Source organism: Lepisma saccharinum, chromosome 22 (assembly GCF_977018435.1).
Source record: "Lepisma saccharinum chromosome 22, izLepSacc3.1, whole genome shotgun sequence".
Lineage (NCBI taxonomy): Eukaryota > Metazoa > Arthropoda > Insecta > Zygentoma > Lepismatidae > Lepisma > Lepisma saccharinum.
In genome coordinates, this window is record NC_139250.1 from 619,820 (window position 1) to 635,438 (window position 15,619).

General features: G+C 36.9%; 1 protein-coding gene across 1 annotated transcript in view; it reads left to right on the forward strand.

Annotated features, from left to right (window-relative positions):
- The first annotated feature begins 5,909 nt into the window (after positions 1-5,909).
- Positions 5,910-15,619, forward strand: part of LOC146004618 (RAB11-binding protein RELCH homolog) — a 39,209-nt gene continuing 29,499 nt past the window's right edge. Inside the window, exons 1-5 of the mRNA XM_083143490.1 lie at positions 5,910-6,353; positions 11,884-12,045; positions 12,545-12,708; positions 13,307-13,477; positions 14,683-14,768. Coding sequence (XP_082999616.1) covers positions 6,080-6,353; positions 11,884-12,045; positions 12,545-12,708; positions 13,307-13,477; positions 14,683-14,768 — 857 coding nt within the window. The 5' untranslated portion in view covers positions 5,910-6,079. The remainder of the gene's footprint in view (positions 6,354-11,883; positions 12,046-12,544; positions 12,709-13,306; positions 13,478-14,682; positions 14,769-15,619) is intronic.

The following is a 15,619-nucleotide window of genomic DNA, read 5'->3' on the forward strand; positions in this document are numbered from 1 at the left end:
TGAGTATTACTGTGCAAACTGTCCACCATGATCGTGCACTTTATTTGGCCCAATAAGAACTTCAAGAATTAAAAGAAAACTCAAAACAAGCTGTTGACAACTTTTGCAGCACCATACATAAAAATCCATCGCTTAGAAACACACAGGATGTAAGAGAAAAAATAATGAAAACAGTCATGGACAATTTGCTGAGCAATACTAGTGGATCCCACTGTACATGCATGCCTTGTTTAACTCCTATAAGTTGGGAAAAAGGCAGTTTGCAACACTGTTTTTTCCAAATACAAGTCTTGACCTTTAGGTTAATCCTGAGGAGGAAGTGGAAAGAAACGTGTAAGATTAAAGGAGGGGCCGTGGGGAGTCCACCCCCCTCCCTTGAAGACTAAGAAATCATCGTTGGCAACTTTCGCCGTGGGCCTTATTTATATTGTAGGACTAAGCCGATACCAGTGGTATCGGAAAGTATCGGCTAGAATATATTTACCAATAACTGCCAATACTTTTCTGGCATTTTGGTATTTTATGGACTCTGCATGAATGCCGCACGACACTTTCGCAGAATCTAATAATTCTGAATATCATGCTGAATCGAAGTTTCTCTTTAGCAGAACTTTTCTTTAAAAAACCTAATTTTGTCATGACAGCGTGTAATTTAATAATGTGATGATAATTCTTGACTATTTTAATGCATATAATTAGTGGAATACTTACACAAATTATTAATCAATATTTTGAGCAACTTTTAATTATTACAATTTTTAAGCATCCGTATCAGTATCAGTATCAGTATCGTTTCAGCCCTAATAGATTAATAACTAATTTGCACAGTTGGAATGAAATGTAACAAACATTGTCATTTTAAGACACAAACAAGGGCCGCTGGTTAGCGACAGGACCACAAGGGACTCATTTTATTTTTTCAAATATTGATAAATAATTTCTAAAGATAGAATGAAGTGAAGCAACCACCGTAACATTTTATGATGTACAGGGGGATGCATAAGTATCATAAAGCAAATTGTCACCATATTTGTGCTATTTGTTTTACCCAATATGAGAGCTTCAAAAATTGAAACAAAATGCCAAACAAGATGTTGACAGCCTCTACACGAGTATACTTTATAATTCAATCCATATGTAAGGTGCAAGAGAAAAAAAATAAAGAAAAAAGTCGTGGACAATTTGCCAAGCGATCCTTGTGCATATGAGAGTACATGACAAGCATAGCCGTGCTCTGGGGGGGGGGGTGCCCCCCTAATCATGGACATCCGCAGATTTTTACTACTTAGGGACAAGCAAGGTATTTTTTCATGGGGCATATTACCCTGATAATAGTGTTGCCCCCTAAAAAAACACCTCTTGAATTTGAAATTATCACATTCCTGCATCCTCATTATAATAATTAGTGTAAATTATTATGACTGAAATCAAATTATATGTGTGAAAATGTACTTTTAGGTTGACATTTGGTTTTTAAGGGGGAGATGTGGCCATCCTTGCCCCCCCCCCTTACAGACATTCATGCCCCTAGAAATTTAGGAAGTATTTTCAAGCGGATGAAAGTTCAAAGCAACTATGGGGGAAGGGGGTGTAGGTGGCACAACCACAGGGGGCATTGCCCCCCAACCTTGGACGGGAATCAATTATAGGGGGCAAACATGGAAGTAAAGGAAAGCAAGACTAGCAGAATCTAAGAGGAGCAGGACAAAAGGATACTCAAGATGGAACTAGTTTCCACGTCTTTCAAGTGCATTATTTCTTCCAGATGGCCAATGGCACCCGCAGGGGGGTGGGGGGGCACGGCTGCAATTGCCCCCTTGATTTCAAATTTTATACAAATAAAAATACATTTCGTAAAATTTTCTTGTGCAATTTCTGCTTTTCTTGAAGTCTTATCAAGTTCAGAGCCGTAGCTAGTGGTCAGCGGGAGTTGGCCCTGGACGCCGAATGATCTAAATGAAGAAAATTGTAAAATTGAATGCCATGGCGCTATATTTAATCAATATTGTTTTAATTTTGCAAAAATTTGGATTAGAAAATTTTCTTTTCAGTTTTCTGTAATGCATTGTAAATTGCCAGGGAGAGAAGTACTGCTACTAAACGGTTTTCTCTTAAATGCATAAACAATTCTTTAGAGGAAAATTTGAGAGACAATTTTGTGTTGGTTTGTTATGATTGATTGATTGAGTTGGTGTTTACGTAAGTCAACTTTATGCACAATAAGGCTAATCGGGACTGGACCTACGATTTAATGTGGGATCCGAACCACTATGTGCCTCCACCAGGTATTGAACCCGGGACCCCTTGATTACAAGGCGAGGACACTGCACCATCGGGGAGGCCCTTGGTTTGTTATCGGTCGGATGAATAGATTATGTATGTATATTATATATGTGGAGGGTGTGTATATACACACATCCATCAATGCAATAAAACTTAAAGAGTGAGATAAAATTAGTTTTTTCCCACAACTGAATTTTCATCATGGCTTTTGCCCCCCCCCCCTAATCAGAGGGTCTGTGCATGCCTATGATGACAAGATAGTAGTTATGGAGCAGTAGGTGGTGTGTGCTGAAAGGTGGGGTCAAGGGGTGCTGAAGACCTGAAAGTTGAGGCAACGGAAATAACATTAGGTGAAGTACTAATGCTAGTAGCTTGCTATCATGAGGAGATTTACTTCCACTAAGCAGGGTAGTTAAAGGTACTGGAATTTCAAATAAATTCAATTCCCGACCAAGAGATATAATCAGCAAGTGTAAATGGGTTCTAGACTGTCAAGATTGATTGATTGAATTGCTTTTTTTTTACTTCGCTTTTGTGCCACTATTGGCTAATTTGCAAAGATTGGGATGAGTGATGATATGATGATGATGAATGGACACTTACAAACATCCATGCCCAGGGTGGGATTTGAACCCTGGACCCATTAGACCGTAAATAATCTTTTTACGTTTAAAGTATTTCAATTCGGTCTATGAACCTTTTTTTCTGGATGAATTTAAGTACGCTCCAGGAACCTTTTTTGTGGCTCAATTTAAGTATAGGGTGACCAGACGTCCTGATATTCGCAGGACATGACCTGTGGTCTGCGATGCAGGTCCAAGATAGAAATGTGTCCTATTTTTCAACAGCGTCCTGCGAAATGTCTTGCAAAACATCCAGACAATTTTTTTACCTCTGTGAAACTGTTCATACCCTTTATTGTAACTTTGCAAATATATAATTGCAGATCTAAAAAAGTTTGCGCTTGCTTTGCTCGCAACCTTGGTCTTACTGTAAAGCTTATATTTTTTTTGGAAGGAGACATTGCATGCAATCTGTTCATGATATGTTATGCAAGGTACCGAGTGATGTCTAAAAGTATATGCAGTGGTGCTTTGATAGTTGAAAATGCCCAACTCTGTGGATTTTTATGTTTGATGCATTGATGAGATGATTACTACAGCTACAGCAAGAGACAAATATATTAGTATTGATTAATATTTTAATATTATTTCACAATGTATGGATGCTTTATGGTAAGTAAGGAAACATACACAAGAACGAGAGAGTTAGGAAGGTTAATCTGTAAAATTATAAAAGATAAGCAAAAGGAGGAACAAAAAAGAGAGAAATGAAAAGGAAAATATACAAGAAGGGAGACCTCAGTGGCAGAGTGGTTGAACACTAGGATGCCAGGGGTCCTGGAGTCGAATCCTGGCCTAGGCATGAATGTTCTTTGTGAGTGTCCATTCATGAATTTAATAATGTCATCATTCATATTCATTGTTGCAATTAGCCAAAAGTGACAGAAAGGTGACGTTAAATAACGAAAATCAAATGAAATCAAGAAGAAAACAGATTAAGGAGAATTGTGTTATACGCTCCTAACAAAAGTTTGGAATATTGTTTCGTTAGACAATAGGTGATAGACATGGCCTTGGAATGCAACAACACATGGATTTTATCTGGTGGACGTTCTTGTCTTTTCGCAGACATATGCCACCGTGCTTATCATCTATTGCCTAACATAATAATATTCCAAACTTTTTTTTTGAGGAGTGTATTTCAGGGGACATGTAAGCAGCATGAAATTTTTCTTTGTCAAAGAGGGGGAGGGGTGCACTTGACCCTGTGCTCTTTTAGTTATAGCTGCAATATCCTCCGTACTCATCCGTGGATGTCCTGCTTTTTGTTTCAGAAAATCTGGTCACCCTATTCAAGTACGGTCTATGAACCTTTTTTTCTGGCTCAATTTAAATACAGCGCACAAACCTTTTTTTGGGGATAATGAAATAATATACAACTTGGACCGCATTTAAATTATGTGAGAAAAAAAGTTCCAGCTCTCCAGCGGAACCCAATAGAATTTTTATGGGTTTCTGGATCTTTGACAACCCTTACACAAAGGACCTTCTTTTTAGATTCTGGAATTTATTGTGAATCTTTGTCTGAAGAAGACCCTGTTAGATGGTGGAAACATTAACTTTATAGTTATTTTACAATAAATTTTGCCTTGGGCAGCTTTTTAGTGTTTTATTAAACATGGAAACAAAGCTTAATAGTGTTCCCACTACAGCCTTTTTCTCTCATGTTTTTTCTGCCACTGTCACTGGGGCACAACCAGGATTTTATTATGAATGTGGCCCAATCCCCAATTCAAAGCTCATATTGTTAGGCTTTGGGTAACAGTGCAATCTCTACCGAACGGATTTCTTCATTTTTACACAAGCAACCACTGACGGAAATGAGTTTCTGTAGCATTTTCAAAGTTCGTGGAGTTATTTTCTTCCATCGTGGAATCTATTTGACCAGGAATTGATGTATTTTTGAAGAAAAATATCTCTCCGATGCACAATTGCCGTTGCTTGTATTTGCTTTCTGTAAGGGAAGCGGATGCTGCGTACATTCTATGACATAACCCCCTGTCAGTGTTTCCAACCACTCCGTTTTTTTGCAATAACATGAAAAAACGAAATATACATTCCACAAATTTTAACTACGTTTGCCTAACCTAACCATACCATAAATGGTTTGTGGGGCATTTTTTAACTATGTTTGCCTAACCTTACCGTGAATGGTTTTTGGGGATATGCGTGAATGGTGTGTGGGGCATTTTTCGGTTGAGAAGGTTGGAAACACTGCATACCCACTCATGATGCAAAACGCTAGGCAAGATGTGCCCGCCATATTGTTTGTGATGCAAGAGAAAAAAACTAAGAACAATAATTAGAAATACTTTATTCATCGGCGAAGTTCAGCCTGTGGCTGAATGTTACAAAATGAAATTATTTTCGTGAAAAAAGCAAAATGCCACCCTGAAGAATCTTTCGCAATTCAGAATACGAATGTAAAAAATGACGAAATAAACGAGTGAGAGGTGTTCGGTGGAGATCGCACAGGTACCAGGCTTTGTACTGAAATATTTCTTTTTCCAATGTGGCTATCACTATTAATTGTGGGTATTGCATTTGATTACTATTAATTCAAATTATTAATTTGAATTAGTAGTTTTATTAATACAATTGCATGTTGACCTGCTTATAATATTTGCTCATTCAATTTTTTTCTGCTTTCAATAGTATGCATCTTAGCTTTCTTAAAACATATTTTACACTTCCTTCAATGTAATCATTTGTGTACAATTCGCGTTGTTAGCCCACCAAGGCGTTTTCCACCTCAGTTTAATCAACACTGAGTAGTGGTAGATGATAGATATATTGGATAATGCCTTTTTGGTAACTAACGTACCTAACCTAACGAAAGCAATCTGTCCGCACTTACGTCAGAAGATGAAGGGCGGAGCTTGGCGGAAAATAAAAAGTATTTAAGAAGTGTGCAATAAGAGACCTGCGGGTGGCTGCAGGTAACTAAATGTTCTGCCGACAGAGGGTAGCACACTCAGGAGGAAGGTTTGCGCCATCTGTAGGACAACTGTGTAACCATATGTACAAATTGCGCAAAACTTTACGTCAATTTTTTTCATATTTTTATAAGTGCAATAAATGTGCTGAAGTTAATTCGTTTTTACCGATTTGCAGTGTTAATTGATTACGTTTTGTAATATGAAGATTAAGGCAGGATTGCGCTGATTTCAATCATGAGTAATCCATTTAGTGAGAATGCGGAAAATCAAGTGGAAATTGTAAGGGATGAATGCAATATTACCGTGGACACCAGATATAAGCACGATGTCGCATACGAAGATATTGCAATAAAGCTTCTAAAGGAAAACTTGTTGTTGACAGCATTAGAACTTCACACGGAACTGGTTGAAGCAGGGCGTGAATTGCCAAAGTTGAAGGAGTATTTTTCAAATCCAGGAAACTTTGAGCGACAGGCAGCTGCTAAACCAGAGTTGATATCACCAATACGTTAGTAAAATACTGTTTAGTCCATTATTTGTTAGTGCTGGAATAACATAATTCTATTTATTTTTAATGAAAAGCCTAGTTCGGTTGCGTTTGACAAGAATTTGAAGCTTCAATATTAGCATTGAGTGTTCCGAAAATAATAATTAATTTGTTGCTTGCGTAATCCATTAGCAATAAATTACTTACGTTTGCACAGCATGAGGCATGTAGAGAAGTTAATATCTGCTTCATTTTCAGCATCGCTTACCTTTTTGGATGGATGATCCAACTGTCGACCCAAATTCCAATTGTTTAATTCCGAACTAATCATTGTACACACCCACTTTTAACATGGTTGGATTTTTGTTCACGTCTTTACACGCATAATAATAATAATAATAATATTTTATTGTCATTAAGCTTGTACAGCAATAGACAACGTCAAGAACATAATACATGTGAAATATATTATAAAATAATATAAAATTATAACCTATTTTATGTTAAGTTGCACTAAAATACAATATTTTTAATTTCAAGAAATTCTTGAGTTGAGTACAATGGTGTAGCAACTAACCAGGCATACAGTTTATGTTTAAATATATTCATCGGCATATTTGTCACATCAAGAGGTAGCTTATTAAATAGTCTTAATCCTAGAGCTTCATAACTATTCAGGGATTTTGAGAGTCTGTGATAGGGTATATTTATACGCCTGATGTTTCTTGTAGTGTAGGAATGTACATCTTGTCTACTTTGTAGCTGTGGCAAATTTTTCTTTACATACAACAGCACAGTGTAAATATATAGATTTATCACAGTCATAAATTTTAACTTAATGAACAGTGGCTTACAATGAACTAATTTGTGTGAGTTGGTAATTATTCTCACAGCTTTTTTCTGCAGTATTAAAATTTCTTGTACATAACTGCAGTTCCCCCAAAGTAAAATTCCATATGAAATAATGCTTTGAAAGAAAGCGAAGTAAGCTGATCTTACGTAATCTTCAGGTACATGACTGTTTAGATTCCTTAACAAATATATAACCCTGGATAGCTTGGCAGTTACATATTTAATATGTGGTTCTCATGATAATTTATTATCAATGACAATACCTAGAAATTTCACATTGTCTGAGCTATTGTCGATCGGGATGCCTCTAAGACTGAAAAACATATGCTGAGTTTTACTTTCATTCAGCAAAAAACCATTAGCTCTGAACCATAAAGAAGATTGATACAGGGTATTATCAGTTATGCCTTTAAGAGTGTTAAGGTCAGAGCTGGCATTAAAGAAGGTAGTATCATCTGCATATAGTATTGTGTGAGCAGTGACGCAAAATGGTAAATCATTCATCATGAGAGCAAACAATAAAGGCCCAAGAACCGAACCTTGAGGTACACCGCATTTGACCTCGGCTACATTTGACCTCTCCGTTCCTATGCAGACAATTTGTTTACGGTTCTGGAGGTATGAATGAAATAGTTTAAGATCTGTACCACCAATGCCATAGTATTTAATCTTTATTAAAAGTGAAGTGTGTTCTACACAATCAAAAGCCCTGCTCAGGTCACAGAAAGAGGCCTGAGCAAAGTCCTTAGTTTCAAAAGCCTTGAGTACATTTTTGACTAGTGAGTCCATGGCATCAATTGTTGACTTACCCTTCCTGAAACCAAACTGTGATTTGCAAATTAAGTTATTGTGGTCCAAGTAATTGCATAATGAGAATGCATAATTGATTCTAAAACTTTTGAAAACACTGGAATCAGTGAGATGGGACGGTAGCTGGCTAAACAATTTTTCTCACCTTTTTTATAAATTGGTACAACCCTTGATAATTTCAATACATTTGGAAATGTTCCTTCCCTAAGACATATATTTATACAAAAGGTCAGTGGAAGAATTATAGAATCTATGATTTTTTTCAAAAGATTACTGGATAAATCATAGATATCTACACTGTCTGATGGTTTCAGCTTTTTCACAACATCTATAATTATCTCTGGAGTTATTTCAGAAAAAACAAATTTTATTTCAGAATGTCTTACGCTATACTGTTCAAGTAAGTCAGAAACTGTTTCAGAGGGTCGTACAATGTTCTTACGAATTTCCTCAACAGAATTAATACAAAACTTATTAAAGTCATTAGGGGAGATTTCTATAACATCTCTTTTGCTGTGTTTGGCAATCGAATTAATTAATTTCCAGGCAGTCTTGCATTTATTCCTGGATGCCTCAATATTAGTTAGATTATACAATTTCTTTGATTCATTTATAGCCAATTTGTATTCCTTTCTTGCCCTCAGGTAGATTGATTTAGCCAGATCTGTCTTATCCCTCTTAAATAAATCTAAGTATAGTAAAACCCTACATTTCATACCGGCTAACTTAGGAGTGTACCAATCAGCATTCTTTTTTTGTATTTTCTTCTTATTAATTTTGAGACTAACTTTACACCTTTTCTGGGGAATACTCCTATCATAAATATCTAAAAATACCGTAAGAAACTTTTCAAATGTTACATCAGCCAATGTGTGTTCTGTATCCAAGGACTGAGGTTTACTTAACAGATCTAGCCAGTTTATATTACAGAGCAAATTCCTGAAGTTTAATATTTTATCATCCGTTATTGGTCTTGAGATCACTATTTTAGATTCCTTACAGTTACAATCACAGGGTTTTAAGTTATGTATTTTTAGCCAAGGAGAATCATGATCTGAGTATGCAAATACAGTTACATCACATGTTATACGAGATGTTTTTATGTTTGTGAATATATTGTCCAGGCATGCCGAGTCCCTAGTGGGTTTATTATTCATATAGTTAAAGTCAAACTGCCTAAGCAGATTTTTAAATCCAGTTACGCTTTGTTTATCTTCTGTTACATCAAAATGAGAGTTTAGATCACCACCAATTACGATACTAAAGTGTTTCCATTGAGACTTACTGAAAAAATCTAACATTTCCTCAAGTTTTTCAAGAAAAACAGTAGGATCCCCATTTGGTGATCTATAAAGCACAACTATTACAATTTTGAGGTCTCTAATAAGTAAACCTGTGGCTTCAAAGTTTAATTCACTACAGAGGAATTCAAGATCTAACTTATGACTAGCATGTACAAGTGCATTTTTTACATATATAGACACTCCACCATGTTGAATTTGTTCCCTACTATAACTGTTAACCAGATAGAAGTCATCTAGTATTTTGAAGGAAATTTCACTTTTATGGCACCAATGTTCACTTAAACAAACCGCATCAAAACTATTTTCATTAGCAAAATCATTAATAATTTCATGTTTTTTGCCGAATCCCTGTATATTGAGATAACCTATCTTTAAATCCAATGGAGTGTGGGAGTTAGAACAACATGCTCTAACTTCCCCATGAGAATTCTCAAAACTATTTCCTCGCTTACTGCGTGTCTAGTGGATTTATGCATTTTCTCCTTTGATATATCCGAATATGCATATATCTGTTTGTGAGTGCCCATTTATTTTCTGTTGTCTTGGATACAGACTGCTGCTGCCATTATCAGCGGTGCCCACAGACGAGATTCATGACATGCCTGCATCATGGGAATTTTTTTGGGGGACAAAATTTTATAGTTTAGCTACCAATTTTGTACTACTTCACACAAACATGCGTGGGATTGTTTCGTTTGACTTATTGATTTTTAGTTATGGTTATAGACCCAGTGGTAGCATCGTTGCCTTGTAATCAGAGGGTCCTGGGTTCATGCCCAGTGGAGGCACATAGTGGTTTGGATCCCACCTTAACCTGTAGGTCAAGTCCCGATTGGCCTTATTCTGCATAAAGTGGACTTAAAACACCAACTCAATTTAGTTGTGGTTATGAAATACAGTTTTTCTACCTACCTGTGGGTGATCGTGGCGATGGAGTTGAAATGAAACACCACCTCTTTTGCCTTTAGAATTGGTTTTAAAGGGTCGGGGGGGGGGGGGGAGGGGCAGGGCATCTTGTTCGCATTAAAACAAGGTTAGTCAGACAGACCAGTTGTTATTGTCCAGTTTTTGACCTTTCCAAGTTTACAGGTATTTCATAAAATTCTGATCTCATACCAGTGACATACTACGTTTGTGTATGGTTCATGAGTGGTTAATGCCTACCTTAATTCCATCCTGCGAGTCCCATGTTTTAAAAGTGATTCAAAAAGAGGAAATTATCAATAAATTTGCTGCAACAACTTTGCAATGTCAGGAGTTAATCATCAGTTACGTAAAATGTTATTTCAATTAATGTCAAAGTAATAGGCCATGTAAATGTCTATATTGTAAACAGTACCTAAAGTAAGCATAAATTGCTTAAATATGTCTGATTTATATTTTTCTGCAAATTTTGTCTGACCAAAAAAAAAATTGAGTAAATAATTCGGCATAAGGGGGAGGGGTGTCATAGGCCTTTGGGGGGATGGGCACCCCTGCCCACTATCGCATGATGTGAGGTGTGAAAGTGCTTTACATGCCTACATGCTTTCATTGTTAGGTTGGGCAAGTCAGTTTTAAGGCTGTTTGCATTAATAAAATGTTAATAAATGCTTCCAACATCAGGTAATATCTGGTCTCGAGCACAAAACCCCCTTCAAGCCTTGCAGAGTAGTCTGGGTCTGAGACTACCATAAATTAAAAATGGATGTTCACTTGGGTTACTTTTCAAGTTCATAATATATCCTGTAGATAACACTTACTGAAACATTTCACCACGGGTAGACAAATACTGGGTGCCTGGTTGCCATGGGACTTGAAAATTTTTACCGGCCCAAGTTCCTTTTGTTTTATTGCGATTTCATCATGCTACGAATGCAATTTTTGCATGGTTCGATTTTGATTTATGTCTGTTAACACATACTGTGGAGTGTTAGCGATCACTTAATATTTTGTTCAATATATGCTTTCGTGGTTAGGTTAGGCAGATTAGGTTTGGTTCCCTTAGCATTAAAATAACGTCCCTAAATGCATTCTACTAAGGTTCCGATTTACTTCTACATTCATTCCCATGCTTCTACGATATTTACTGTCGCTTGTCGACTGAGAATATCTTGTCCATGAGAAGTGCGTAAGGTAATTTTCAAGGTGTTTTTTTTTCAACATAAATAACTTTTTTTTCGAGTCCAAAGAGCGCTCATTACTTTAAGGAAGGTTCAAATTTCGTGTGACAATGATTTCCAAAATTCTACGATAATTAGTCTTTGTGCTGGAGAAATCATAAAACAATCTGAACCGTTACCGTTTAGTTTTATCTACCCCTGTTTATAGCTATTCTAATTAGTATCTCCATGGTTCAAATTTACTGTACAATCATTTCCACAATTGTAAAAAAGTTTGTAATACTCCTACATAAAACTTGTGAAAATCATGAAACATTTCAGACCATTATCGAAAATGTACAACATTTTGATAAGAAGTAGAAATGTGGGGATATCAAGTAGAATAAGAATCAAACTCATTCATTTTATGGCATAAAGGCAATGCAGCAAATAACTTGACAATATTTATCCTGTAGGTCATAATGAAAATGTTGCCTTTTCCAGAGAGGTCATCCAGTCAGGCAACGTTAGACTCCCTGGACCTCACGAGATACTCGGAGGATGGCGAGCGAGGAGTGGACGAGCGAGTTGCTGTGTTGGAGTTTGAGCTGAGGAAGGCGAGGGAGACCATCAGTGCCCTACGAGCAAACCTCACTGTAGCAACAGGTAAATGGTTATAATTAATGTGTGGGGCCTTTCAACAAGTACAGCATTAAATCTCCTTTACAACGTGCTAAAGTAGATGAGAAATATAGGCCCAACGTTAAGGTGACCGGACATCCCACGTTAACCAGGAATTCCCTTTTTTTTTTTAGTATGAGATTTTATTAAACGTAAAGCAGGATGCCCAAGTGTCCCTTCTTTGTGACAATGAACTATGGCACAGTAACATTTCAGTCATTCACATCTGGCTACAACGTGGTTTATATTAGAGGTGTGAGCATAAGGAACAATTAAGGTGCTTGCTTTCGTCGCTCTGCTCATGGTAAGAATTAACCGACAGCAGGTCTGGTTTGAAAACACACAGCTAACCTGTAGTTAACCCATTCCTATGTAATACAGGAAAATCTAACTACGTAAGCAAAAGAAGCAGAATTTTTTGTGTCTCGGGCAACAGTGAGTGGATGTTCTATGTGTTACCTGTAATCATTATCTTCCTGTGCAGAGTCTGAGACGACCACCCCCGAAGCCGGAGCCTTCAAGCCCATCCAGAGCGAAACGATCAAGCCCCACGAACAGCGAGCCCTCAACTTCCTGGTCAACGAGTACCTGTTGCTTCACGGCTACAAACTTACTTCCATTACTTTTGCTGATGAGAACGAAGATCAGGTGAGTGCAATAATGAATGTGTGTGTAGATATCCTTTTTTTCAAAAGGACTGCTCTTTAAAAGTGAGAGAGTAGTCATAAAGTCCTCTGTTTGTCAATTGTTTTCAGTTAGACACTCAAATGTCAACCTTTCTTCCACATAATACACCATGGCCTGCATTTTGCAGACTGCCAAGGCTCTGACTTCAAAGCCAGTGTAATCCTTTGTAGGGCTTCTCTATCATCCCTTCATCCATTTAATCTTATCATCCTCATCTTCGTGATTAGCCAAGAGTGGCAGAAAAGCAAAGTAAAATATCAATAGCAAAAAATGTGATTGGAGTTGTCACGAAAGCGATGATTTTTTTATATTCTGAACTCATGTAAATTATTTCACTGATGTATAAACATGCATCAAGAGCCACACAGGAAGATGAGAGTTCAATTCCCAGGGGAATTTGCACTTGGAAATTTTTCTGACAATTTCGGTGCAAAGAGTGACTCTAGGGGTTACCAAGCCTCTAAGGTGGTCGGAGCATGGTGCTGATCACATAAAGGGAAAGATTCTGCGTGCTCTTAACCATTTCAATGTGCACTGAACCTCCATTTCTCTGTTGCAGGATTTTGAAGACTGGGACGATGTACGGCTGAACATCCCGAAGCCTCCGGAGCTCCTTTGCCTCTACAGGGAGTTCATGCGGCAGACAAATCCCCAGGCAGAGCACAAGAATGTCAGGTGTCAGACGGAAGGGCTGGACATGGAGGAGAAGACTGGGCAGATCCACGATTTGGTAAGTAACATCTCGATATTGTGATGCCTTTCCAGGAAGAAATTGTGTGTTCTCTGTTGTATTTCTATACACTCACAGCATTTTCAATGAGCCATATCTCGTATTCACTTTATGAACAGATATGCTAATCATAGGGGCTGCACGCACAGTTTAGAGTTTGATCCAAACCACCGTGTGCAGAGCACCCCTTGATTACATGGTGTAACATGTACACCATCAGGGAGGCCCTCGTGTTATTTGTATATTTTTTATTGTGGGAAGCTCTCGGAATTTATATTTTCTGGAAATGTCAAGGAATCTAAGAAAGGGACTAAATGTAACTTCTGAATTTGTTCAGTTCTATGTACCGAGTTTTAGTAGTGGTTAGACATTTTGTATTGCATAACTGTAGGAAAATGTTTTGAACCATGTAGAAATCTACTATAATAAGTTGTTATTGGTATTTTCCACTTTTTTGCCTCAGTGTTTGGGTGTGCTTGCAAGGTAATTGTTATGTAATTTTAGGAAAGAAACACAATTTTTTGTTAATAGTTAATAGGTGGCAGGTGTCGTTTTTATGTTCATGCCTGATACGTATGTACTTGCTCCCTACCCCAACGGTTTCCCTTCTTGCTATAACTTTACATTTGAAATTGATATTCTAAAACTGAGGGTGTGTGTTGAATTTCCTTCCAGACATGTTTCATTTGCTGTAATGATTTGGTCTAAAATTTTGGTTGTTGTTCTGGAAAATCTGGAAAAGTCCAGGAATTTTGTTTTTGTGGAATTGTAGACAACCTGTAATCTGTTCATTCTAAAAACAGTTTTTTTTTTTTTATCTAACCAACATAGCATGTGCATTTTTGTTTTCATTGTATAATAGTTATCACACACATGCACTTTTGGAACATTATTTTTATGGATAGTACATTTATAAGAGAGGTAGTTTAATTTTTGTAAGCTTTCCGTGATTTGTATGATAACAGGCGCAATTTGTTGTGTTCGTGTACGCAAGTTTATCACACCCCTATTGTTAGTAATGGAGCATGTTGAGTGGTCGACGGGTAGTCTTGCTGTTGGAGCTGCATTGTTTGAGTCCTTGCGGAAACATAAATGTTCCTTTGTAAACGTCCCTTTATCAGAGACCTCGAATTTTGCACTCGACACCACAAGAAAACTCCAGTGTAAATGTAACAAGACGATAATTTTTATTCCCTCCTCTCCAGGTGATGGAGAACGACCATCTCCGGGAGCAGATTAATGTCTTGCAGATGGAGAAGCACGAGCTGGAAAGCCTCTGGAATGCTGAGAGGTACGTTTCTGCATTAAAAGGAACTAACACTAAAATATATAATTTCTTGTAACTGAGCCATTGATTTTATCCTGTGCAAACAAAATTAACCAACTTGAATGTATAGTCAAGTTGAAAATATCTAGGAAAGTCAAGAAGTGTGGTTTGTTAACTGAAGGGGAATCCTGTCATACCTCTATATAACAAAACTTCAAAATGCATAGTTTGCTTTTTTAGGTCAAAAATCCAGCAGTCCTGATCACATACATTAAATTTCATCATGGAATTTTTGATTGGTATTCATATCTCATTACCAGAGGCATGCATATTTCGTTTTTGAAAAGTTAATTTTTTGTCGTTCTGAGAGGTGTGAGGTGCATTTTTCTACTCTCTTTTGTCACAACATGATGCGAAATAGACTCTTAAACACGAAATTTAGAGTTTACTTGCCGATGCGACACTTTTTGAAGTTTGAATTATCCTGTGAACTATGCATTTCACTGAAAATTGATTAATTCTGCTGTAAATATTTCAGAAGCAAAAATGGTTCCCTTTATATAGGAATAAAGTTAATACTCTGGTAAATACATAAATGTACTATTAGAAGGGATATGCTTATCTTGTGTGTTGCAGTTTTCAAATCAAGTTCAGTATTATATTCATGATTTTAAAACCAAAATGTCATTTTATATTCCACATTTGGTCCGATTTTTCACCGCCATAACACCGAAATTTTATTTTATTTATCGCTTTTGTTTTATTTACCCAAAATTGACTGTTTTTGTACCGAATTTTTGCTTTTTTTATTTACCAAAATTATGTGCCTCTAGTCATAAGTGAAGTTTCATGTTTCTGTGTTGCAGAATTGGATG